The 26,687-nt window shown below is 44.7% G+C and overlaps 2 protein-coding genes across 6 annotated transcripts in view; one reads left to right on the top strand and one right to left on the bottom strand.

Annotated features, from left to right (window-relative positions):
* ATXN7L1 (ataxin 7 like 1) overlaps positions 1–8,378 on the bottom strand; it is a 93,521-nt gene extending 85,143 nt beyond the window's left edge. The window contains exons 1-2 of one of the 5 annotated variants that reach the window (XM_084811438.1): positions 8,275–8,378; positions 7,342–7,410 (exon numbers count right to left, since the gene is read on the bottom strand). In XM_084811438.1, coding sequence (XP_084667564.1) covers positions 7,342–7,360 — 19 coding nt within the window. In that variant the 5' untranslated portion in view covers positions 7,361–7,410; positions 8,275–8,378. Of the gene's footprint in view, positions 1–7,341; positions 7,411–8,046 lie in introns of all 5 variants that reach the window. The other 4 variants (XM_084811436.1, XM_084811439.1, XM_084811437.1 and 1 more) reach the window with 4 other exon arrangements.
* A 114-nt stretch (positions 8,379–8,492) lies between these two features.
* Positions 8,493–26,687, top strand: part of CDHR3 (cadherin related family member 3) — a 106,618-nt gene continuing 88,423 nt past the window's right edge. The window contains exon 1 of the mRNA XM_084811445.1: positions 8,493–8,824. Coding sequence (XP_084667571.1) covers positions 8,755–8,824 — 70 coding nt within the window. The 5' untranslated portion in view covers positions 8,493–8,754. The remainder of the gene's footprint in view (positions 8,825–26,687) is intronic.

Genomic DNA, 26,687 nt, shown 5'->3' with positions numbered 1-26,687 from the left:
CTTTATCACTACATAGTCACATGACCTGCTGCCTTATGAAAAGTTTACCCAATCCCATAAAAGAAGAATTATAGGCAGAGCAAAAAAAAAAAGGGGGGATACTCCCTTTCCCACTCCTTCTGACATTTTACTGGTATATCACAAAAGTAACATCTTCTCCTTCATCTGTCACGGTATTCCAAATGAGTTTGCATTTGTTGCACTGGAGATCTGAGTTCTAGTCTTTAACAAGGTTTTATAATAATCTTGCTTTTATATGGCCTGTAGCAGAGAATACACATTGTTTCTTAAAGTAACAGATGAGAGAGGATTGCTTGAAAAAAAGGGCAACCATAACAATTATCCTGCTTAAGGCTATGGTAGGTAGCTCTCTCTAGCCCAGACTTCTTCCAACCTGGTACGTTCCAGATGTTTTGGACTACAACTCCCAGAATTTCTGACCACTGGCCACGCTGGCTTGAGCTGATGGGAGCTGAAGTTCAAAACATCTGGGGAAGGCTGCTCTCGCCTCAAATCATGACAATTTCTTCAAACACCATACTTGAATGTAATAAGTGCCCAGCTTGAATTTAGGAGATCTAGGTCTCCTAATAAATCATAAGCAACATCCTAGAAATATATATTAGAAGTTTTCTTCTAACACAGATTTGAAACACTTTCTTCTTTCCCAGGATGTTTTTATAAGGATCAATCAAGCCCTTCCAGCTTTGAGGAAATCAGCAGGGGATGCCTATTTGGCTCTCCCACTCATGGCATCAAAGCTGAGAAGCTAGTTTCTGTCACTCCAAACAAAGAAATTCAGTAACAATATAAATACCGAGTCGAAGAATTTCTCCAGCGAAGTGCTAGAAACACAGAAAATGCACAGCTAACACCAACATTAATGTGAAGCCATGCCATCAGAACCCTGTTCTATGCTATGAGCAGAAGTATAAAAGAATGCAAATTTCTCCCCGTTAAATAAGCTTCGCTGCAAAGAGACAAACTGGATTGCATAAATGAAAAGGTATTGAATTATTCATTCATAATCAAATCCCCTGACTATTACACACACACACACACACACACACCCTACTGTTACACCATGTACGCACTGCAACTACTGTTGCAAACATCATGTTATAAAAGCTGGCTCACACAAACTAATGTAGCACAACAACTAAGAGAATGAACAGGAAGCCCCCACTCATAATTCACAAAGTAGTCTTAAGGAAGTCATTATCTTGCACTTTCAGCTCAATCATATGCAATATGAGAATACCGATCTACCTTACAGGGTTGTAATCATAGAATCATAGAATAGTAGGGTTGGAAGGGGCCTACAAGGCCATCGATTCCAAACCCCTGCTCAATACAGGAATATAAGTCAGAGCAACTCTGACAGATGGCTGTCCATCCTGTCCACTACCTCCCTAGGTCATTGGTTCCATTGTGGCATTGCTCTAACACTCAGGATGTTTTTCCTGATGTTCAGCCGGAATCTGGCTTCCTGTCACTTGAGCCCATGATTCCATGTCCTGCATTCTGGGATGAGCGAGAAGAGATCCTTCCTCTCTGTGACAACCTTTCAAGTACTTGAAGAGCGCTATCACATCTCCCCTCAGCCTTCTCTTCTCAAGAATAAACATGCCCAGTTCTTTCAGTCTCTCCTCGTAGGGCTTTGTTTCCAGTCCCCTGATCATCTTTGTTGCCCTCCTCTGAACCCTCTCCAGCTTGTCTGCATCCTTCTTAAAGTGCGGTGCCCAGAACTGGACACAGTACTCCAGATGAGGCCTAACCAGTGCTGAGTAGAGGGGAACTAGTACTTCCCGGGATTTGGAAGCTATGCTTCTATGAATGCAGCACAAAAGAGCATTGGCCTTTTTTGCAGACACATCACATTCTTGGCTCATACCCAGCTTGTGATCTACCACAATTCCAAGATCCTTCTCGATTGTAGTGTTGTTGAGCCACGTATCCCCCATCTTGTAACTGTGCATTTGGTTTCTTTTTCCTAGGTGCAGAACTTGGCATTTATCCCCCTTAAATGTAATTCTGTTGTTTTCTGCCCAGAGCTCCAGTCTATCAAGATCACTTTGAATTCTGTTTCTGCCTTCCAAAGTATTAGCTATCCCGCCCAATTTGGTGTCATCTGCAAATCTGATCAGCATTCCCTGCACCTCCTCCACCAAGCCATTAATAAAAATGTGGAAGAGCACTGGGCCCAGGACTGACTGAGCCCTGCGGTACCCCGCTCGTTACCTCTCCCCAGTTTGAGAAAGTCCCACTGATAAGCACTCTTTGAGTCTGATCCTGTAGCCAACTGTGGATCCACCGGATCGTTGTTTCATCTGGCCCGCTAATCTAGCCCACTAATGATTACTAAGATAACATACGTGAAACATTTTGAACATTTTAAAGGACTATGTAAATTCTAAGAATTATTTTCTGCACTGGCTACTACTTGCAAATAACTGCTCATGCAGGTGATATACCGATGCATCGAAGTGGTACTTGCAGAAGATCATAGCATGTGCTAGAAACAGGGAATTACTTTGGAATAAGGTAGCTACTGCACTTTTTCATGAGTGGCTCCTCAGACGTGACATCATTCATGCAAGCAGACCACTTATATGCGTAGTTATTTACACCTATCAGCCAGCTCAGATAATGTATGAACTGGCTTTCAATAACTAATTGATTTGGAGACTGCGTGGACATCACATGTTGCACATCAAATCCTATTGATACAAGCAGGTTCTGTGCATGCTGATGTCACATTGATGTCAATGTGACGTAAGCACACAACTTGTCTTTCAAAACATGACAGACTCTGTATTCTCCTACATACTGTGAGCGAGGTGGCGGTGGGAGAGTTAAATATTTAAAACATATTATAATCCACTTCAATATTCTGTAGCATATTTCTTCTGCATGCTTCTGCTTTAATGTATTCAAGCATATGGGTGGTCCATTCAAAAAACTGAAAGCCAAGATACTACTTTGACGATGAGGAATGTTTTTAAAGAATTGTATTTTAATTATGGATAACCTGATGTGGCATGATTCAAGTCAGAACATACCTACTTCATTGGAGTAGCTGCAGCACAGAACCCAGCGTCTCTGTTTTAAAGTCCATTTACACCAGCCTATGCTTGGTTTCTAGAATATACTGTAAGCCAAGCTGTATAGGCCTTACACATTTGCTATCATATCAGACACTGAACTCCAGAACTGATAGGCACTGCCTCCTTAGGTATGTGACAATATCAGCACACAAATGCAAGGAAATTCGAAAGACCCTCTACAAAATGGGTGAGTGTTCCCACACCATGAAAAATAGCGAACACTGTAATCCTATGTTTACTTAGAAGTAATCGTGCTGTGTTCAATGGGGCTTACTCTCTCAAGTAAGTGTATGTAGGATTACAGCCTAAGAACACAAGCCAGTAAGTCTCTGGTTCAAATCAAGCCAATATTTCTAAGCACTACCACATGCGATATGTGGATATTAATAATAACAGCCTGTTTTACATATCACTGAGAATGGATCTGAAATGCTCTAAACTCTCAAACAGCACTTTATATATGCCTAGTATTGTTATTAGATCCAGATGCCAAAAGGACAGCATCTGCTGCCATTCTGGGATCTTGATACCTGACCCCACAAATTGACATTACAATGAGCTCAGCTAAGCAAACTTGTCCTCTCATGTTGCGGTACTTCTAACAGTGTCTATACCAGGTGTAGGCAACTTGAAGTCCTCCAGATTTTAGGCCTACAAATCCCATAATCCTTCACCACTACCTATGCTCCCCTGGGCTGATGGGAGTTGTGGCCTTCCAGATGTTTTAGCCTACAAGTTGCCCACTCCTGGTCTATACATTTGTATGCTACCCTTATGTTGCTGACACACTAATGCTGCAATGATCAAATTTAAAGAGTACAAACAGCAGTTCTCAAATTGAAATTATCAATCAAGGTTCTTCCTCAACCAAATGAGAGTAGCTAATATTCATGATCTATCTGTACCTCTGTGCAAGCCATTCAAGAGTTCAGTCTCAAGGCATGTTACATTAGCAGGAAAAACATTAGGGCATCAACAGCTTTGACAAAGTCATGTCAGGAAACATGACAGTACACTGCTAACTCACACAGAATATGGGTTGTATCCAATGCTAGTTCTACTTAGGATAGATCCCTTGAAATGAATGGGACTTAAGTTAGCCTAAGATTGGGTATAAGCCATTGGATACAACCATAAGTATTTAAGATTGGTTGACAACGTTTGTTGATGAATTTGGGTGTTTTTCACCGCAAACACTTCTTTCCCTTGCAGCTTTTCAGATTCCTTGGTGAAGCTCTTCAGAGTACTAATTGGCAGCTATCAAATTTAGCTAATATACTTTTTAAAAGCTACCATCCATCAGAAAAGATAACAGACTAGAAGTTATAGCAAATTATTGTCGGTGGGGGGGAGGCAAGAAAAGAAATTTTCCAATTTAACACCCCACAAAAAACCCTGCTTAACACAAAACTATTTGTGTATTAAAATTAAAAGTAAATCTTGCACATGTTCATTTCACAGCACATTATCATTAAGGCTTACTAATTACCCTGTCTTTTAAAATCAGAAGGTCTCCTCCTCCCAAAGAAACAACTATGCAAGGCCAGCCTGACTGCACAAGCAGCAATATTTTCAGGGGAGCCACTACAGCAGAATGTGATCTGAGACCCCTTGCCATGTCAAAGGATATCTCTAGGGCATGCCTCTCAGCTTAGTAGGACCATGTTGACTAACCACTTAGGGAAGCAAAACATCTTGGGTCACCCCTGCAGCCAACATGCACAATAACTATTCTAAGGGTACAATTCTATGCATGTTCAGACAAAAAAAAGTCCTACAACTCCCAGCATGCCCCAGTCAGCCTCTTTCCTATCCCATAAGTTTTTAAAAGTCTCTTATTACCACAAAAAAACAAGACAGGGACCTGGTTCACATGGCGTACCAAAGCTCACCATGAGTTATTTAACCCATGATGAGCTGTGGCGCCCACAGGAACCATTTTTCATATGCAACCCCCAATCGGGGGTTGACCTCTTGTCCAAATCTGGCCATCGGGGTTATATGAGGGTTAAGAAACCCCTTAGCTTGTTGTAGGGTTATGCAAGGATTGTTTAGCCCTCGCATAACCCTAATGGTCGGGTTCGGATGATAAGCGACCCCCTGATCAGAGGTTGCATATCCAAAACAGCGGCCGGCACACAGCACAACTCATCAGGGGTTAAATAACCCAGGATGGGCTGTCATGTCATGCAAACCAGCTGTCATGTTGTGTGACCAGAGATACACAGTTGTTCCTGGCTCCAGGGAAAATAAACAGCACATACATTTAGGAATGGACAGATCAATCTATTTTCAGCCTGTGTCACGTTCCCATTTATTTTTCCTAAGTCCATTCATCCCACGGCCGTTTCAATTTGTGACTTTTTAAAATCCAGACTGAAGGTTGCAAGTAAATTCCTTAATTTCAATATTATGAGCTAGTCCAAGGGCTGCTTTTAAGATTTCAAGTCACACACAAGTAATAGCCGCTTCAAGCAGCCAAAATGCCTGGCGGACACCAACAACCACATTCAAAATAAGCCCGCAAACGCCCCTGAGAGAGAGAGGACGTTGTGATATGCCATCCCACCTAGAGACATTGTGCCGAAAATGTTTTTTACCCATACAATGGGAGGGTCAGCACATCATCACATTCCATCACTCCCAGGTGCATTTGCGGGCTCACTTTAAAAACAGCCCTTGGACTACCTTGGAACACTGTTTAAGCATTCGAAGACTACATGGCAAAAGTTCAGAGCAGCGAGAAAACAGAAGTACAACGACTTTCTGATCTACACATTAGCCTGGCAGGTATAGTTCATTCCAAACGATGGAACAAACAAATTCCTTGGCATCCCTATGTGCAGTGCAATCCCATACATGTTTACTCAAATGAACTCAATGGGGCTTACTCCCATGTAAGTTCACATAGATTTACAGCCCTAAACCTAAGTACACTGGACTCAGTGGGACTTACTTCTGAATAAATATGCTTAGGATTGTGCTGATAGTGGCGATTCTTGAAGTGGCATTTATTTCCTTTCCCATTCATCCAGCACCAGGAAGAAACCCTTGAGCAAAGCCCTTGTGAAATATAAACCAGTGCTGGGTGTGGCTTCACTGTTTGGGCTAAGGTTGGCTGCCAGTACCACATGACAGAATGAGTCCCCACTCCCCCCTAGCCTGGGATGTATATGCCCGATTTGGATGAGGTACTGCCTCAGCACATTGGTTAACAGGATCAAGCCATTAGCTTGTCCTGGCAGGCTTCAATAACATGGTATCTTTTTCCTATTACACATACATTTGTTCGTTTCAGTAGTTCTAAGAGTATGTCAAACCCTTGCTCATGCCAACATAAATCCACACAGCTTTTTCAACATACATAAAATATGACAAATGCTCGCTGATAGTCTACAAATCCTATTACAAAACAAATCTGTCAATGTGAATTGCCTGCAGTTATAAGTTACATCCTTTATCAAATGTATAGGCTTGTTTGCCAACACCAGTCACTTTTAATCTGTGCACACACTCACAAAACATATTGGCATACTAATAATTCTTTGAATTATAATTGATATATGGTCTTATGTAAGTATCCGAGATTCTCACGTTTATCTTGAGCCATTTCACAAGATTTAATCCATAAATACTCTATGTACCTTCTTGCAACAACAGCTCTTTCATCACTATAAAAACCAAAGATAAAAAAATGCAGTTTGAGCCAACATCTGGCTATTATAACAGATCTATGTTCAGCAAGACTAAAAGCAAATTGAAACTGGGCAACTGTGATTTTTAATTCAACTGTTGCATTTCTAGATGCAGAGGGTTATTGTTGTTTTTAACATAACTACCTTGGAAGCAGGTGAACAGATATAAGTGTGTATTGACTTCCACTTTTTAACACAGCATTACAGCAAATGAGTAACAGGACAGTGAGATGCTAGAAAGAAAAGCACATTACTGATAGGCATGGCAATTTTTGATTTAAGATTACTTTTGATCCTCGCAGATAAAGAGAGCTGTCCAAGTATATTCATACATGCAGCCAAGTCAACACAGCAGCAGTGACTTGTGGGCATTTAGGCCCAGCAATCCTTATGCATGGCTCTATCCAGTCCAACAATCCACATGCCTGTTAAGCTCCAGCCATGCTTGCCAAAGGAAAGCTTTAAAAGCAAGAACCAGAGAGAGAGAGAGAGAGAGAGAGAGATGCCCAAGTCGATGTTGTCAGCCCTCTGCCCCTTACCTTCTTTATTAAGCCTCATCACCTCCCTGTTTTTTCCACCCTCTTTTCCAGTCTCTTCTAGCTCTACACCTGCAGAAGAGAAGCAAAGTCAGAAAAAAACGGGGTAGAGGTTCCATGTGCACAGCTGTACTGATGAAAGCACGGAGGGAGTTAAAGAGTGTTCCCTCAGCCAGCAGCAGCAAAAAATAAAATGCAGCCACCACTGCATCTGCCACGGAAGAGCATCCCTAGTCAGAAACATACTTCCCCCAGGCAACAGCATCCTCCGTGCCTCCCCATCCCACACCCAGTCCTCATGCAACAGCATCCTCTCGTGGCCCTAGTCCAATTTACGAAATACCATGTATCATTCGCCATCCATCCTCCCCCCCCACACACACACACACCCCAATAGCACGGCATCCTCCTGCCCCTCCTCCCTGACAGCCTCTTTCTCCCCTCATGCAGCTGGCCCAGCCGGAGGTGTCTAGACCTGCTGCAAGCAGCCCCAGCCGGACACGGCTCAACCCCGGGTGGGAGGGGGGCTCCATGCGACTGGGCGGCGAGAGAGGGAGCAAGCCCCCATGCAGCGGGGGGGGCAGGGCATGCGAGCTGCCTCGCTCGCTGGCTCCCACCCGCCCCCTTCGGATGCATCGCATGTGCGCGTTCAGGGAGAGGGGAGCAGCGTCCCCTCGGCCGGTCCTTGTGTCTGGCGGGTGCCCTTACTGTGCAGGGGGGCGGCGCAGTGCGTGTGCGGAAGGGCGGCCTCCCGGACCCAGGCGGCCCAGGGCTGGCCCAGGAACGCCTCGGGACTGGGCACGGGCCGCTCCAGGGCCGCCATGGCGCCGCCGCCGCCGCTCCTCCTGCTGCTGCTCTCCTCCTCCTCCTCCTCCTCCGCCGCCGCCGCCGCCGCCTGGCCGCTCCTGCCCCCGCCGCCGCCGCCGCTCCTCTTGCCTTCTTGCCGCTTTCCCCGCTTCCTTCGGCACCAGCGAGCGAGGAGCCAGCGAGCGAGACACGGGATTCGAGAACGCCGCACGTCATCCTCGGGACGTTCCGCCGCCCACACGGGGGTAGTGTCAGCCCCTGCTCCCTATCAGATCGGGCTCCCCGGCTCCCGACGCGCAGGCGCGCTGGGGAGCGGCGACGCCGCTGCCCTCACACGCTCGCTGCCCTTCCGAAGGGAAGGAGCCGCGCGGGGCGGGGCGAGCGGGGCCGAGCCGAGCCGAGCCGAGCCGGGGAGACGGCGGCGGCGGGGGGGGGCGGGTGAGGGGACGCAACGCGCGAGCCGGGCCGGCGCTGTGGCACGCGCCGCCCGCCCGGCGCCGAGAAGGCGGGAGACGGAGCGAAGGGCGCCTCGCCGCGGCGGCCGTTGTGCGCGCAGGGATTCCGCGAGGGCGGCGCTCCTCCGTTCGCCTCCGCGGCTGGACCCCGGAGATGGCGCGCGCGCGCGCGCGCGCGCGGCGGCTGACCCTCTCGCGCGGCGGCGTCCGCCCGTCCGTAACAGGTAACAGCCGCAGAAAGAGAGACCCGAGTGAATAATGGGCCGCGCCGCTTCACACCTGCTAGGCGGGGAAAGCGAGGGGACGCCTGTGAAAACTACGCGCGGCGGCGGCGGGAGAGGGTGACGGAGGAAAGTTTTCCTCAGGCAGCGCGTCACCCCGCCCTGCAAGGCGCTGCGGGTGTGGGCAGTACAAAATGGAGACGTTTGACGGACGCATGCTCCTCGTTTCAGAATAGTGCCGCTCCAGAAGCGGGGGAGATCGCTGCTGCTCTTATTTAGGCCAGCCTCCCCTGACCTGGCGCCTTCCAGATGTGCTGGGCTATAACTCTCGGCTCCCCCCCCCCCAGATCGGCTAGGGGATGCTGGGAGCTGTGGTCTGGCACATCAGGAGGGTGCCAGGGAAGGGGAGGCTGATTTAGACAGTTCTGCTTTTGAGTTTTCCCACTAGAGGCCAGATTCCGGCTGAACATCAGGAAAAACTTCCTGAGTGTCAGAGCAATACGACAATGGAACCAATTACCTGGGGAGGTGGTGGGCTCTCCCACACTGGAGGCCTTCAAGACGAGGCTGGACAGCCATCTGTCAGGGATGCTTTGACTTGGATTCCTGCATTGAGCAGGGGGTTGGACTCAATGGCCTTGTAGGCCCCTTCCAACCCTACTACTCTATGATTCTATGAATGCAGGGCTGTCAGGGTATTTGGGGGGGGGAGCAAATGGGACAATTTGCTCCAGCCCCCTGCAAAGCAAGGGGCTCCCTGCCTCAGTTAACGTTGGCCTCTGCCCAGGCCCTGCCACATTGCTCACCAGAGCCCCATACATCCTGAGTGTGAAAATGCTGACCAGGTAAAAGGCAAGGTGGTTATTATTGTTTCATTTATGGAGCGCCATCTATCAGCGTACCTGACAGGTAACGTGAGGAGAGAGACAGGCCCTTGCTTCCATGAGGAGCTTCCAGTCTACATTTGGAGAGGAAGCATGACAACAGAGAGGGCAGAGGAAGAGCGACAAGAGGCAGCAGTGGAGATAGGAGTTTTGTGAAAACAGAGAAGATGGTATCGTTTCACCAGATGTAACTCGCAGTGGGGCAGGGAGAGGGGAGTAGACATTTGATGGCTAGGATGTTACATTTTGTACTGCCCTCAAAAATCTCATCTAAATTAAGTGTTGGCCTTTCACTTCATCTCATCTGGTCCAAATCCTATAGTTTTGCTCCACCCTTTCATTATTGCCACAATGTTGGTTCAAATATTACAAGGATTTCTGGTGGTACACAACTGTGTTACATTTCAGTGCCTTTCATTAGCACCCCATTTATTTATCCAGCAGCATCAGCTTTAGACATTTTCACCTGCAGCAACACACACACACACACACACACACACTATACAGAAGCTTACTTTTAAATGAGACACAGAGATAGAGATTGGAGGCAGGAAAATGGAGCCCCCAAGCCCCCAACTTCATGTTGCTTCATGATAAAGCTGGTCTAGAGAATGATGCCCAGGATAGATATCCTCTTTCTTTCTTTGCATTTGCAGACTGTTAAGTCCTACTACAACAACTCACCTAGAGATTGATTGATTGATCATATACTTCTGAGTTGCTTTTCAGTTTTTTTCCAAAGCATCTTACAGAAATTCCATGAGCTGTCATCAATTCAGCACATGATAAAGCTATCTTTAGTGTAGACAGCCTGGTCCTCTATGGTGGTGGTGGGGAGGGGTTTAATGCTATTTTATAAATTTTACTTTACAGTTATCTACATTTTGTTTTGAAGTGTTATGAGCCCCATCCTGAGTTTTCAGGATAGAGAGGTCACAAATCCTTACAAAGGAAGAAGAAATTTAATCTGCCGTAGTGCAAAACCTGTACTTGTTAGAGGTTTCTATACCTGGCAAAACAAAATCTTGACATTCTACAATTCTGATGGTGCTTGGAAAATACTCTGTAGTGGTCAGTTATTAAATACTCACGGCAGTCCCAAAATATGCTGATAATTAGACCACAATCATTTTCAAAAAGGTTGCCAGTTGGTGAGTTTAAAACTACCTGGTTATTAGGTAGAGCAAGGTTATTTTTTCACTAGTGAGGTTAGTGAATTTTCATTAGTTCAGGGGCTAAAGACTGGTAGTGTTTGGTAAGTCGTGTGGATTTTGGTGTATCAGTGGTGGTGTAAGTTAGTGGATTAAAATATAAGGTCAATGGGAGATATGTTTAAATCCCCCAAGTTAAAAAAACTAAACAAAACCTGGTTTATTAAACAAAAACCTAATAGGTAATTAATTTTGTCCTACTGATTTCCCCAGAACATGTAGACCTATGCATGACTAGGTATTTTTGTACTCACAAGTACATGACTGTGGTTTAAATATTGGCACATTTTTGTCAATTGCCATAATGATTGGCCAAGCTGTAACCCATTAATGAAGTATAAAGCAAAACTACTGAATCACCAGATTAAATGTCTTGTGGTTGGCAGCTGTAAGTAAGCACTGAATAAATAAATGTGGTACCCTCTCTTCATTTCACTTTTGTTATTTACAACTTCAGCCAACTACATAGAAAGAGAGAGAGAGAGAATGTTCAATGAACACATATAAGACTAAAAAGACCACCTATACGTCTATGAAGTCATATATAAAGACCTGAGTCTGTTTAGTCCTCATTACTCAGTTGTGGATTCATAAGAATCTGGCCTTTTCAGATGGCAGCAACAAAAGGGTATCTAACCATTTGGTGACCTGTGTAGAATTTGTGGTATTGTATACTTTTTCCTTACCAGAAGTGAGCTACGATTCCATTTTAGATAATTCTCTTGCCTGTGCTCTTTATTTTACCTATGACTATATGTATGTATGTATGTATGTATGAAATGAATCAGGGCCTGCAGATCAAGATACTGGGAGTAAGCGTTTAGTTAATTATAAATAACAGTCATCTCCACACCTACTATGAGGTTTCTCTCTCTCTTAAGAGAGTAGCTGTATTAGCCTGTAGCATCAGGAAGACATAGTGTGGTGAATTGACAAAACTCACCCAGTTATTGTGGCATAAGGTACTTTAAAGTGAATAGATGCATGAAGTACATCTATTCCATGCATCCAGTGTGCATAGGCTGATGCCTATTAATAACTTAGGCCACCTTATAAGTAGCAAGTTTTATATCTCTGTTTCCAGTGAAAGGCTAGTGTGATCTGTATCCACAGCTGTGGCAACTGAAAGCCCACAATTTAAGCCCATGTCTGTTTGTTTAATTTAGCTCAAAGTTGCTACTGGATCTCATAATTCAGTCAGTGTTCGATCGCTCTGTCAGTTATGCAGGCAAAGGTTTGCAAGGACCTCTGTGACATCAAATCACCTGAGGTAATGGCAGAGTCAAAAAGCCTGAACTGGGCAGCTGACTGACCTGAAATAATAATACAGACTCACTGTAACTTTAAAGTATATTAGCCAGTGGCCTCCAGAGAGCTAAGGAAAATGGAGAGAACAGAGGCAAAAGAAGAGATACAAAAAGTGAAGAGGGAGATTCAGAGCTTTTCTACGCGAAACACTTATTGTATGCTCGTCATTCCCTACTCAGACTTGTTTACGGTTTCTTCAGATGGTGGTGTGACCCTCCAGTTTCATTTCTGTTTTTAAACAGAACTTTCAGCAAGTTTTTTTTAGAGCAGGGAAAGTGCAGTATTAAAGAAAGTGAAAATCCAGTTGCTTTTATTGGGTGTTCTCTAAGTCTGGATCCAACCCAATACATTTAAAAAAACTGAAAAACATCTGCAGAAAAATATAGCAGTGGAAAAGTTTCCTCCCCACATCACTGGGCATCATGTTCAATATCTACGGACATATTTCTTTTGCCCCTATGTAGCTTCTGCTCAAACAAGTTTTTGAAACATTGCAAAACCTACAGAACATGTTTACTAGAAGCAAAAGTGGGGTGAGTATGAGGCAACCCATTTTCAATCTCCCTTCAGCTCATTGTCTCCAGCTTAAACCTCATGTATGAAAATATTCTTCTCAGTCTGCATGAATGGAATCTGCCAATATCTGTATTTGCCTTGTTAATATGGATAGTGATTTCAACAGCCATAAAACAAATCTTTTGTCAAGGTTATGTTCCCTGAGCACGATCAGTTAAGTATTTCAGTCACATACAAACATTTCAGATTTTGTTGAAGCAGAGGTCAGCTGGAGCCTGACAGCGATGCTCTGCCTTTTCTTCCCCTAGCAGTGCGAAACTTAATTGCTGCCATATTAAAATGAGTTAACACCGTGTGAAGTCCTTGCTCAGACTGTGCACTACAGCTGTAGCATTCTAATAAGAATTAGCTGTTTAGTGATTTTAGTTTTGCCTTCAGGCATGGCAGACTGGAGAGAGTTTACCTTCTCAAAATTGGATGCTTGTTTCTGCCTGTAGCTTTTTAGTGGATTCAGTAAGAATTATGGCAAAGGAACAAAGTGCAAACATTCAACCATTCTTGACACCTGTCTTGCTCCACAAAGGATTTCAGGGAACACTAGTGTGTCTGACTTCTCTTCCAGCCTCATGTCCTGATAGAATGAATGGATGATTCAGTCATACATGCATATGAAAGTGCACGCGCGCGCACACACACACACACACATTTACTCTATGTGAAGATTCCCTAATATCTCTTTGAAATCAGTACAAGGCATGCTTTATTTGCCTGCCTGCTTTTTCTGAATCTAAGGGGAGGATGACCATTGGAGCTGTAGTACAGTATAAAACTATATTGACTCCCGGGGCCTGTTTCCACCAGTGATTTACTCTGCACCAGCTGCATGTTGAGGACGTTTGGGATACATGCCATCGATGCCATCCAGCAGCCACCCCTGAGCTTATCAGGGAAAAATAGGATTTCCTGAGACTGCTTATAGTCCGATTCTTTCTCTTAATTTGGCTTGTCTGTGCTTCTGTTGTGGTGTACACCAACCCTCCACATTTACTCTAGTGTGTTAGCCCTGCCCAGAGGTGTACCTTTCACCGTGACCCCAGTCAAGGGGCGTTTCCCCAGTGTTTTTCTTGCCTGTGTTTCCTCGATGTTTCTGCCATTTTCTTGCTGGCCACCAGAGTTCTTTTTTTTTTTTTTAAGTAAAGGATTAAACTGAAACAGCACTTTAGCGCTAAGTCGCAAACCAGAAGTCAGCACTCCCCATTCACCAGCCACCAACTGTATCAATGTTGGACATTTAAAGTCATCATCGCCTAACCAGGGGGGTAGGAGAAAGGGGAGTAGAGACTGGAATGGGGAGCCTCTCTTATTGGTTGAGTAATCCATGCCAGTCTGATGATGTTCACTTCCAATCCCCTCACCCTACCCGGAAGTATGTTTCTGTCAGCGACTTATAATGTGCAGTGTAGTCCTTTGTGGAGCCCTGCGCGGAGCCATGCCGATTCCATGAAAAATCCAGTATTCCTTTCTTTGTTTCACCCTTCTGTTGTTGTGGAAACATAGCCCCAGAGAGGAATGGATTTTGGCACATAATGCATAGTAAGAACCAGGAAAAGCCCCACTGCTATTAAATTTATAGAAGAGAGAGAAATTCTGTAAATACTGAAAGTAAGTGATTCTGAAGCATGAATGCCCCATGACTGATTAAATTCAGTGAGAGGGCATGCCCACCTCAGAGCGTGCTAGTTCAGTGTAGCAGTTAAAAGCATGAGTTTGAAATCCCCGGTTCAAATCACAGCTCAGCCATGAACTCCATAGGCAAACCACTATTTTTGTGTTATGGCCTCCCATCTCTAATATAGAGATCAGGGATTATTATACTGACTGGGATTTACAATCATTTTGTAAGTATTACAGAGCTATAGACCATAACAAACATAATACACCTAAACAATAGTTAAGGAGGGTTGCCAGATTTCAAAGCTGGTGAACACTTGTATATTTGTATATTGCCAGTCTCGCAAGTGCCTGCCCGTACTCTGAAAGCATCAAGCAGAGGCTCTTTTCTGGCAGGTTCCTCCACCATCTAAGGTACAGTGGATGGTTACACAGTCACACCTCTGGTCTAACTTGCTCTGTATTGTCAACGCTGACTGTAGCGGCTCTCTAGGGTGTCAGGCGGGTTTTTTCCAACCCTACCTGTAGATGCCAGAGATTGAATTTAGGATCTTCTGCATGCAAAGCAGGTGCTCTACCACTGAACTTTGGCCCCACCCCATCCCCATTACTGGATAAAAGGCCTTTACAGTGGCACTGCCCCAGCTTTGGCATGCTTTCCCCTTGCTTGGCATCCACCCTTTAGGACTTTCCAGGACTAAGCAAAGCCCCCCCCCCCCGCTTTTAAATTTTTGTTGATTTGTTTTATTTGGCCACATATTATTTTCATTATGCTGTTATTAGCTTATTTTTATGTACTAGCTATTTTATTGAATTTTTAATATTTTACTGTAAGCTACCCTGGTAATGTGACTGATGGGTGTGGGGCACACATTTCAATAAGAAATAATTAAAATCTGCTATGGGTTGGGAGACAAGGCAGCTGTGGTTTCTCTTCCACTCCGTTCACTCCCTGGTCTTGTCACCCTAGGGCAGGGGTCCCCAGTGTGCTGCCCACGGGCACCCAATTTTTAAATATACCTACATGGATTTGTATGAAATGCATACAACTTTCAAGCAATTATACATAGACTTCAACAAAAGCGGATCAAATATCCAAATAAGTACATGTTTGAAGATGGCATCAATATTGAAATACTATTCAGATATTTAAATACTGAAAGTATTGTAAGATCCTCAGTCCATACATTATAGGAGGACAGTGTTTATCCTCCCATGTTGTAATATCAGCCTTTTAGCTGTCAAAAGGTTGCAGAGAATCAATTTATGCTAACCATTTGTTAATTTCCATGAAGCAAGTAAATAATTTAAAAGTGTGTGAATATTAAAAACTGTTCCAGTACAAAATTTATCTGTGTAATAACCTCCCCCCCCCCAAAAAAAAGCAACTACTGGACATTGCCAAAACATTTGTTTAAAAGAAGGTGAATTAGACAATCCCTTATTAGCCAGCAATTAGCCGAATTATACAATTCCTTATTAAAGAGACATTGCACTGTCCAATACACATGAAACAAATATTTTTGCTGAATGAGACACAGCCGAGCATCCATAGACACAACAGACCAAGGCAGCAGCCCACTGATAGGCATTTTGTGGTGGTGTCAGGGTGGACACTGAGCCCGTAGAATCCCAGAGTAGTTCTGATTCGGAGGAAGAGCAGTCGCTCCTGGGAGAGGAGCGCGCCCCTTTTTCCCAGGGCCCGCAGCTGACAGAGTTTCCTCCCACTCACATTCCTAGATTATAAAGCAGTCCAGGGAGTGACCCAGCACCGATAGCAGACTGGTTGGATGCGCGGCGCAGATGCAGAGAGTGGCGCCAAATGGAGAGTGCGGAAAGGAGGCGTAGCGCCCAGTTGGCGCTCAAAGAACGGTTGCGCCCAGAGGATCCAAGGGAAAAGGGGAGGGATTCTCCCTAGTCCTTATATTCAGGGGTCTGCCAGTAATTGCTTTTCAAATGGGGACCAACTGTTCTAACTTAGGGCATAGGGATGCTGCTGCTCAGATCTAGTTGCTACCTGTAGAGCTGTTAAGTTGTAAAAGAAGAATAAAGCTTTGAAAAGAATCCCTTTGTCTGTGTCTGGACTTGGCTACTGGATTAGACTGAGAGCCCTCCAAGGAGCCCTTGACAGGTGGTGTCCACAGCAGTTGCTCAAATTCCCAAACATGCCCATGAGTCCAAAAAGGTTGGGGGCCCCTGCCCCAGGGCAGCCTTCCGCAACCTGGTGCCCTCCAGATATTTTGAACTTCAGTTCCCATCATCTCCAGCCAGCATGGACAATGTTCAGGGCTGATGGGTATTGTACTCTAAAATATCTGACTGGAGGTCACTAGGGTAGGTAAGGCTGTCCTAGGGAGAGGGTGGGTGATGGGGCTAGGGAGGGAATGGGCAAAAGAAGCAGCACCTGCCTTGTTTCTCCTATAAATAAGGGGATTTATATGAAGTTTCTCTCCCCAGCTTTCAATCTGGCAACCCTAAGATCAGGGGAGGACCACGGGATCACATGCTTTCTCCTCAGCCCTTCCCTTCTCCTTTCCAGTGTGTATTTCCCTTGCTCTTAATTGTGGTTAACCATTAGCTGCAGCCTCAATTGTGGTGAAGCATCACATCAACATTACACATCAACATTAACAGCAATTCATACTAACCAAGGTTCCCTTTAACATGGATTTCAAACCTGGGAATGACGCCAATTAGCAAACCTAAGGAGGCCATGTGTCCTCTGTTTGAAGGCATCCTCTGTCTGAAGGGCTGCCCTGTCCAAGTCCAGTTTAAAGATAAAGAACCGTAAGAAGGGAGAGCAGGGGCACTGAAATTGAAGGTGAAATGGGACAGGCACCTGGACAGCAGACTGAACAGGCTGGCACACAGAACCTGCCTGTTCCCCAGAGCTCTCTGGAATTCCCCAGAGCCCTCTAGAATCCATTGGAATCCATTAACCACCGTAATAGGTCCCCCACCCTGGCAGAGGGGAAAGGCTGCCGAGAGTCTAAACCTCAATAGGAAGTGATCCGACCATGACAAGGGGATAGTTGTTAATTCCTCCACTTTCAGAACACCATCCTCCTGCCCAACTGAAAAAAACAGATCAAGTGTGTGTCCTTTTACATGCGTTAGGCCAATGACATGTTAAGACAGCCCTGTGGTTGCTGTGGCGGCCATGAAGTCCCAAGCCACCCCAGATACAGCAGCCTTGGCATGGAAGTTGAGATCCCCCAGAACCATCATCCTAGGGGTCCTCGACACCAAATCTGAGACTACCTCTGTCAGCTCAGGTAGGGAATCTGATGGGTAGCAGGGTGGGCGGTACACCAGCAGAACCCCTAGTCTGTCCTGGGTACCTAACACTCAAGATCTGCACTTGAATGAACAGGAAGCCTAGAGAGGGAGATTGCATTCCTAGAGTCCACAGCGACCCCCACTCCCTCGCCCTTAAGTTGGTGTTGGTGCTGCACTGAGTACCCAGGACAGCATAGCTGGGAGAGAGTAACCTCTCCCAGGTCTCAGTAATACATACCAGGTTGGCCCCCTCATCCACAATCAAATTATGGATGAGGGAGATTTTGTTTTGGACTGACCTGGCATTCAGAAGCACCACCAGACTGAGGGCAAGCTGGTAAGGCCACCAGGAACCATCTGATTGGAGGAAGAACCAGAAGAGGGGATAGCCATACATTTGTCAACTGCAGCATCAAGAAAGGGTTAAATTAAATAAAAATATTTCTTGTTTTTAAGTACATCTGTATGAACTCCTACTCCCACAGATTTCAGTGGATTACTTTTACATAATGCTTTTAAGATTCAAACTATAGGGTTGGAGCCAAACAACCACAAGAGGAAGGAAAATAGCCCCCAGTGCTGTTCTGCAAATGCTTAAACATTCATAGTGTTACAATAGGCAGATTTTACAGCAGTTCTCATGTTTCTGCTTGTGCCAGAAGTTGCACAAGCTGTTTCACAAGCACAACAACATCTTTAGTTTTACTTTATTCACACAGTGATCTTGTGGAAGGTGTACAACAGCCCTCCTAGTGTAGAAATTTCCTTCTATGAGTAGAAGGGCACTTTGTGATCCAATCCAATAATTGATGATAGAGTAGGAGGAGACCATGGAGGTCATCTAGTCCAACCCACTGCTCAGTCCGGGAATCTTGCAACTGTAGCATCCCTAGTAGGTGGCCATGCACCCATTGCTTAAATATACCATAAGGATTGAAGCCTTCGAGCCAATTTGTGGGATCTTAGTTATATTACTTTGCTTCCTGTTTTGCACCTCCAAGAACAGTGTAAAATATACACGGCACAGGGCTTTCCTTGATCTAGATCTCATCTGGATCCAGCCTCAGAATCTCTTTTTAAAGTCCACAGCTCAGTAAATATAAAGTAGAGTGATTCCCTGCCTGCCAGGCAAGCATAGCCAACCCTCACACATCTGGGGAAAAGGGACAAGGTCAGAGGATATGGTTTCCAGGCTGCCCTGAGCCCTAGCATCCCCCATTCTCAAAAGATTAAGCCCTCCACATAATAATTCTGTCGCAGAAGAAGCACTGTTTAATTTATTTGCACAAGGTGCATTTGTCCCTGGTGAATTTCCCCCCCTGTATGGATTACTCATCAGACTAACTTGAGACCATGACCTGTGAAAGCTCCATAATTCAGCCCATAGCCTTCAGGTGAATTAGAATGATACAACTTACCTTCCAAGACATTGCACAATAATTGGAACTTGACAAAATAAACCGGCAACCAATAGATTCAATATACATTTTAAATTTTATTTTAAATTAGATTTCGGGTATAATCCTATACCCACTTCCCTGGTAGTAAGCCCCACTGAACTCCATGGAACTTACTTTTCTGTAGAAATGTATAGGATTGTGCTGTTAATTGGTATCTAACTGAAGCAGTTGCCAGGGATTTATACAAAACAAATATGCATCTTTTGATAAAGTCAGTGCATGCATTTCAGGTTATTTTCCAAGCATAATCTGTGTCTATGGTGTGTGTTTTTTTTTTAAGAAATACTTTAAAAAAAATATCCCACCTATAACAGATATATTGCTTTCTTGTCATATTTATTTGAATTTATTAGGGCGCAATCCTATGTAAGTTTAGACAGAGAAAAGGCCTACAATTGCCACCATGCCCCAGCCTTTTCTCTGTCTAAACATGCATAGGATTGCGCCCTAAATTGGTTAAAATGATACTACTGCAATAATCTTAAAACATTAGATAGAATTGAATTCCACAGAAATCAGTGTTTTCATTGTGCATTTTACTCAGAAGTAAATCTCACTGTATAAAAATGGGTCTTTCTCCCAGGTAAGCATGCATAGGTTGCAACCTCACTTCCATTAAAGTAAAGGTGTCCCCAACCAGTCGTGTCTGACTCTAGGGTGCGGTGCTCATCCCCGTTTCTAAGCCGAAAAGCCAGCGCTGTCTGAAGACGCTTCCGTGGTCATGTGGCCGGCATGACTGAACACCGAGGTGCATGGAATGCTGTTACCTTCCCTGCCGAAGCGGTACCTATTTATCTACTTGCAATTTCTTGCTTTCGAACTGCTAGGTTGGCAGAAGCTGGGTCTGAAGACGGGCGCTCACTCCGTCACGCAGCACTTGGTTCTCGAACTGCTGTCCTGCCAACCTTCCGGTCTGCAGTTCAGTGTACAATTGGCTTAAAATCAGATTGCAATCCTTAGCAGTCTTGCATATAGAAAACAAGGGAATGCTCCCCAAAATGTTTAGTTTCACAGTGCAAAATTATTTTAATTGACAGGCCTCTTTTTTTTTACGTGTTGCACTCTCACCCTTTAAAATTAACTAGAGTTCTGCCATTAGTTTTACTTGGAATGTACATTGTACCATTCATGGCCTGTTGTTGAATAACGACACTGGCCTCTTTTGTGAAAAGTACTTGCTATATTTTGCTTAAGAAAAGAGGTGGGGAAAGTCTATTCCATTCGAAGATCCTCTATAAAGCCTCTCTTACAGGCAACAGCAATAATGTCAGAGATGTATTGCTAATGTGTTCTGTAAGAGTTGCATGATACGCTTCACAACTATTCTGTCTGCATAAGAAGTGAGAATTCCTTGAAGCACTAGATGGCGATATTCACTAGCTCCAAGAATCAGAGAGTTGTGAGTGGGAAAGATGCACAACCCGAGGCCTATGTGATGCAGAATCTGCTGTGTAACAGTGTCATGGGCGCTGCGTTTATGCCACCATTTTGCCTCACAATCGTGCTAAGGGTAATTATGGGTTTCCATCAGTTTCCCTTCTTGGGTTCTTATTAGCAAAAATTAAAAATGAACATATGTGAAAAACAGAACGAATAGTGTGTCCTAAACATGTTTATTCAGAAGTAAGTCCCACTGAGTTTAGTAGGAGTTGTTGTTGTTTTTCAGTCATTCAGTCATGTCCGACTCTTCGTGACCCCATGGACCATAGCACGCCAGGCCTTCCTGTCCTCTGCTCTCTCCCGGAGTGTGCTCAAGTCCATATTCATTGCATCGGTGATGCTATCTAGCCATCTCATCCTCTGCCGTCCCCTTCTCCTTTTGCCTTCAGTCTTTCCCAGGATCAGGGTCTTTTCCAGGGAGTTTTCTCTTCGCATTAGTTGGCCAAAACATTTGAGCGTCAGCCTCAGTATCTGTCCTTCCAATGAGCAGTCAGGGTTGATTTCCTTTAGGATGGACTGATTTGACCTCCTTGCAGTCCAGGGGACTCGTAAGAGTCTGCTCCAGCACCACAGTTCGAAACACCAATTCTTCAGCACTCAGCCTTCCTTATGGTCCAGCTCTCACAGCCATACGTTGCTACTGGGAAAACCATAGCTTTGATTAGAAGGACCTTTGTCAGCAAAGTGATGTCTCTGCTTCTTGCTATGCTGTCTAGGTTTGCCATAGCTTTCCTCCCAAGGAGCAAGCGTCTTTTAATTTCATGGCTACAGTCACCATTTGCAGTGATCTTGGAGCCCAAGAAAATAAAATCTGTCACTGCTTCCATTTCTTCCCCTTCTATAAGCCAGGAAGTGATGGGGCCAGATGCCATGATCTTCGTTTTTTTTAATGTTGAGTTTCAAACCAGCTTTTGCACTCTCCAATTCCACCCTCAACAAGAGGCTCTTTAGATCCTCTTCACCTTCTGACATTAGGGTGGTATCGTCTGCTTATCTGAGGTTGTTGATAATTCTCCTGGCAATCTTAATTCTGACCTGTGATTCATCCAACCCAGCGTTTCTCATGATGTACTCTGCATATAAGTTAAATAAGCAGGGCAACAATATGCAGCCTTGTCGTACTCCTTTCCCAATTTTGAACCATTCGGTTGTTCCATGTCTGGTTCTTACTGTTGCTTCTTGACCCTCGTACAGGTTTCTCAGGAGACAGGTAAGGTGGTCTGGTACTCCCATCTCTTTCAGAATTTGCCACAGTATGTTGTGATCCACACAATCAAAGGCATTAGTGTAGTCAATGAAGCAGAAATAGATGTTTTTTCTGGAATTCTCTTGCTTTCTCCATGATCCAGCGAATGTTGGCAATTTGATCTCTAGTTCCTCTGCCTCTTCGAAACCCAGCTTGTACTTCCAGTAGTTCTCAATTTACATACTGCTGAAGCCTAGCTTGTAGGATTTTGAGCATAACCTTGCTAGTATGTGAAATGAGCAGAATTGTACAATAGTTTGAACACTCTTTGGCATTGCCCTTCTTTGGAATTGGAATGTAAACTGACCTTTTCCAGTCTTGTGGCCGCTGTTGAGTGTTCCAAATTTGTTGGTATACTGAGCGCAAACACTTTAACAGCATCATCTTTTAGGATTTTAAATAGCTCAGCTGGAATACTGTCATCTCCGCTAGCTCTGTTGTTAGTAATGCTTCCTAAGGCCCACTTGACTTCACTCTCTAGGATGTCCAGCTCAAGTTCAGTGACTGCACTATCATGGCTATCAGGGACATTAAGATCTTTCCTGTATAGTTCTTCTGTGTCTTCTTTCCATCTCTTCTTAATCTCATCTGCTTCTGTTAGGTCCCTGCCTTTTTTGTCCTTTATCATGCCCATCTTTGCACAAAACGTTCCCTTGAGATCTCCGATTTTCTTGAAAAGATCTCTAGTCTTTCCCTTTCTATTGTTTTCCTCGATTTCTTTGCATTGATCATTTAAGAAGGCCTTCTTGTCTCTCCTTGCTATTCTCTGGAACTCTGCATTCAGTTGGATATATCTTCCCCTTTCTCCCTTGCTTTTCGCTTCCCTTCTTTCCTCAGCTACTTGTAAAGCCTCATCAGACAGCCAGCTTGCTTTCTTGCATTTCTTTTTCTTTGGGATGGATTTTGTTGCTGCCTCCTGAATAATGTTACGGACCTCCGTCCATAGTTCCTCAGGCACTCTGTCTATCAGGTCTAATCCCTGAAATCTATTCCTCACCTCCACTGTATATTCATCAGGGATATGATTTAGGTCATACCTGACTGGTTTAGTGGTTTTCCCTACGTTCTTCAATTTAAGCCGAAATTTTGCAACAAGAAGCTCATGATCTGAGCCACAGTCGGCTCCAGGTCTTGTTTTTACTGACTGTATAGAGCTTCTCCATCTTTGGCTGCAAAGGACATAAACAATCTGATTCCACTACTGACCATCTGGTGATTTCCATGTGTAGAGTCACCTCTTGTGCTGTTGGAAAAGAGTGTTTGGTATGATCAGCGTGTTCTCTTGGCAAAACTCTATTAGCCTTTGTCCTGCTTCATTTTGTACACCAAGGCCATGCTTTCCTGTTATCCCGGTGATTTCTTGACTTCCTACTTTAGCATTCCAATCCCCTATGATGAAGAGGACATCTTTTTTTGGTGTTAGTTCTAGAAGATGTTCTAGGTCTTCATAGAACCGATCAACCTCAGCTTCTTCAGCTTCAGTGGTTGGAGTATAGACTTGAATTACTGTGATGTTTAATGGTTTGCCTTGGATTCGTACTGAGATCCTTCTATCGCTTTTGAGATTGTACCCCAGTACTGCTTTTCCCACCCTTTTATTGATTATGAGTGCTACTCCATTTCTTCTAAGGGATTCTTGCCCACAGTAGTAGATATAATGGTCACCTGAATTAAATTTGCCATGCTTGTCCATTTTAGTTCACTGATTCCCAAGATGTCGATGTTCAGTCTTGCCATCTCATGTTTGACCACCTCCAGCTTACCTTGATTCATTGATCTTACATTCCAGGTTCCTAAACAATATTGTCCTTTACAGCGTCGGACTTTCTTTTCACCACCAGACACATCCACAGCTGAGTATCCTTTCGGCTTTGGCCCAGCCGCTTCACTCTTTCTGGCGCTACTTGGAAATTCCTTCTGCTCTTCCCCAGTAGTATATTGGACACCTTCTGACCTGAGGGGCTCATCTTCCGGCGTCATATCTTTTAGCCTTGTGATACGTTCCATGGGGTTTTCTTGGCAAGAATACTGGAGTGGGTTGCCATTTCCTTCTCCAGTGGACCACATTTTGTCAGAACTCTCCGCCATGACCTGTCCATCTTTGGTGGCCCTGCACGGCCTAGTTTATGGCTTCACTGAGTTACGCAAGCCCCTTCGCCACAACAAGGCAGTGAACATGGTCACTTTCCCCCAGAGTTCCTGTAACTGCTTCTTCATCCACTAAGTCATCTCTTTTGGTTAGGATCAGGTCAAGGATAGCTGATCTTCTAGTTCCTTCCTCTACTTTCTGTAGGAGGACGTTATCTGCCTCACAAGTCAGGAATTTCCTGGAGGGGCCATGTTTTGTAGAATTTGTCTCCCAACAAATATCGGGGAAATTGAAGTCCCCCATTACTACTACATCATGCTTCCTTGAAACATTGGCTATTTGCTTTTCAAAAGTTTCATCCTCGTCTTCTCCTTGATTGGGTGGCTGGTAGTAGACTCTGACCACCATGTTCCTTTTATTCTTTGCTCCATTTATTTTAACCCAGATGCTCTCAATGAGGATACCAAGCTCATTTATTATTGATTGATTGCATTTATACCCTGCCTTTTTTCCTCTTGCAAGGAACCCAAGGCGGCTTACATTATCCGCCACCTCTCCATTTTATCCTCACAACAACAACCGTGTGAGGTGGGTTGGGCTGAGAGTCTGTGACTGGTCCAAAGTCACCCAGTGAGCTTCCATGGCCGAGTGGGGACTAGAACCTGGATCTCCCAGCTCCTAGTCCAACACTCTTGCCACTACACACATCCTCCTGTATTTCTGTGCAGAGATATGTATTTTTAACATATAGTGGAACCCCACCTCCCTTTCTGTTCCTCCTGTTCTTTTTGAACAAGTTATATCCTTCAGTTGCTGTATTCCAGTCATGAGAGTCATCCCACCAAGTCTCAGTTACACTTATCAAGTCATGATTTCCCTGAGAAAATCATGATTGACTCTCTATTTTGCTTGGTAATCATGGGTCATGAACTTGCTCCATCTTTAGATAAATATTTAACTTGCTGCAGAAAAGCAATTGTAACATACTAGAGGAGAGTGTACCTGTTGTACGGCATTTTATGTAAGTTCTGCAAAGCTGGGAGACAAACACTTTGTAATGCCATAGCAGCAATTATTGTTAGAATTAATTGCTTAGCAAATACGATGAGAATATCAGGTAAAGCTCTAAAGCTAGAGCAATGAATAAGACATTCAGACATGACGTGGCAGTTCCCTGAAGGCTGCCAATTAAAGTAGGGCTATAGTCCAACCGCTTGCTTTCAAATAAAACAGCTGGTGGTGCCTTGGTAATCCCAACCTCCCCCCACAGCACTTGTACCAACTCCATCTGATACAGCAGCTGCGCCCCCACCTTCCCAACCATCTGCTCCCATTGGTAGTACATACCCTGGTCTCCTCTCATCTAAACTACTGTAATGCGCTCTACATGGGGTTACCCTTGAAGACGGTTCGGAAGCTGCAGCTGGTGCAGAACGCAGCGGCTCGCCTGATTAAAGGCAGCCGCCAGCATGATCACATCACTGCGATGCTGATGGAGTTGCACTGGTTACCAGTTGTTTTCCAGGTCAAATTCAAGGTGTTGGTTTTGATCTTTTAAAACCCTATACAGTTCCGGCCCAGCCTATCTTAAGGAGCACCTCCAGCAACACCAGACAGGCTGCTCAACAAGATCAGCCTTGGATGGCCTTCTCTCTGTCCCATCAGCCAGGACAGCTAGGCTGGTGAGGACGAGGGAGAGGGCCTTCTCTGTGGTGGCCCCCACTCTGTGGAACTCTCTCCCTAGGGAACTCCGCCATGCCCCCTCTTTAATGAGTTTCCACCACACATTAAAAACATGGTTGTTCAGGCAGGCATTTGGAGTAGGTTAGGGTATTTTTAGAAATACAATGTTTTAATGTGGAATTTTATTGTCTTAAGCTGTTTTATTATTGTACATCACACAGATTGGCCAGGTGGCTGGCCAGATGGGGGATTAAGAAATTTAATTAATAAATAATTAAAAGTAAATGTTCTCAACTAGTGCTCCAGCCTCAGTTTTCCTGCCCCTTCAGCTGTGTGAGCAGCATAGATATATACACAACCTCCCAGACCTTGGGCTTTTCAATGTGCACAAATCTCCCAAAGGGTGTTCTGGACTTCAAGTCAGATGGAAGTCCAGAGCTTTGTTTCTGCGACAACAGAATATTGGATTTTTCATGGAATCGGCATGGCTCCACACAGGGCTCCACTAACGAGTTCTCCACTCTGATAGAAGTCACTGATTGAAACATACTTCTGGGTGGGGTGGGGGGATTGGAAGTGAACATTATCAGACTGGCAGGGGCTGCTCAATCAATCAGAGGTTCCCCCCCCCCAGGCTCTCCTTCCTTTCTCCTCCCCCCTGAATTTCCAGCTAGGCAATGATGCAAAGGATTGAAACTGGCATTAATTATACCTGAAAAACCTTGAACCAAACATCCGAGACATGCAGATTTCAAAATAGCACTTCAAAGCCATTAGGGGAGTTAGTTTGTCTTTCACCTGATGAATACATGATGTACCCTGGGTCTACTTAGTGATCTACTTCCCCAACCTATGCCTGATTCCACCATTTTTTCCCCTTTTCCTCTAAACCCACACTCCCTCATTAGCAGGAACCCTTGAATAAACGTGGTATTGTCAAGGGCTCCCTGGAGGCCTCTCTCAGTCTAATCCAGTAGCCAGGTCCAGACACAGACAAATGGATTCTTTTCAAAGCTTTATTCCTCTTTTACAACTTAACAACTCTACCGTTAGCAACTAGATATGAGCAGCAGAGTACC

Source organism: Heloderma suspectum, chromosome 7 (genome assembly GCF_057233095.1).
Source record: "Heloderma suspectum isolate Gila_16-S chromosome 7, 16-S_ref, whole genome shotgun sequence".
Classification (NCBI taxonomy): Eukaryota; Metazoa; Chordata; class Lepidosauria; order Squamata; family Helodermatidae; genus Heloderma; species Heloderma suspectum.
This window is presented reverse-complemented; position numbering and strand designations above follow the sequence as displayed.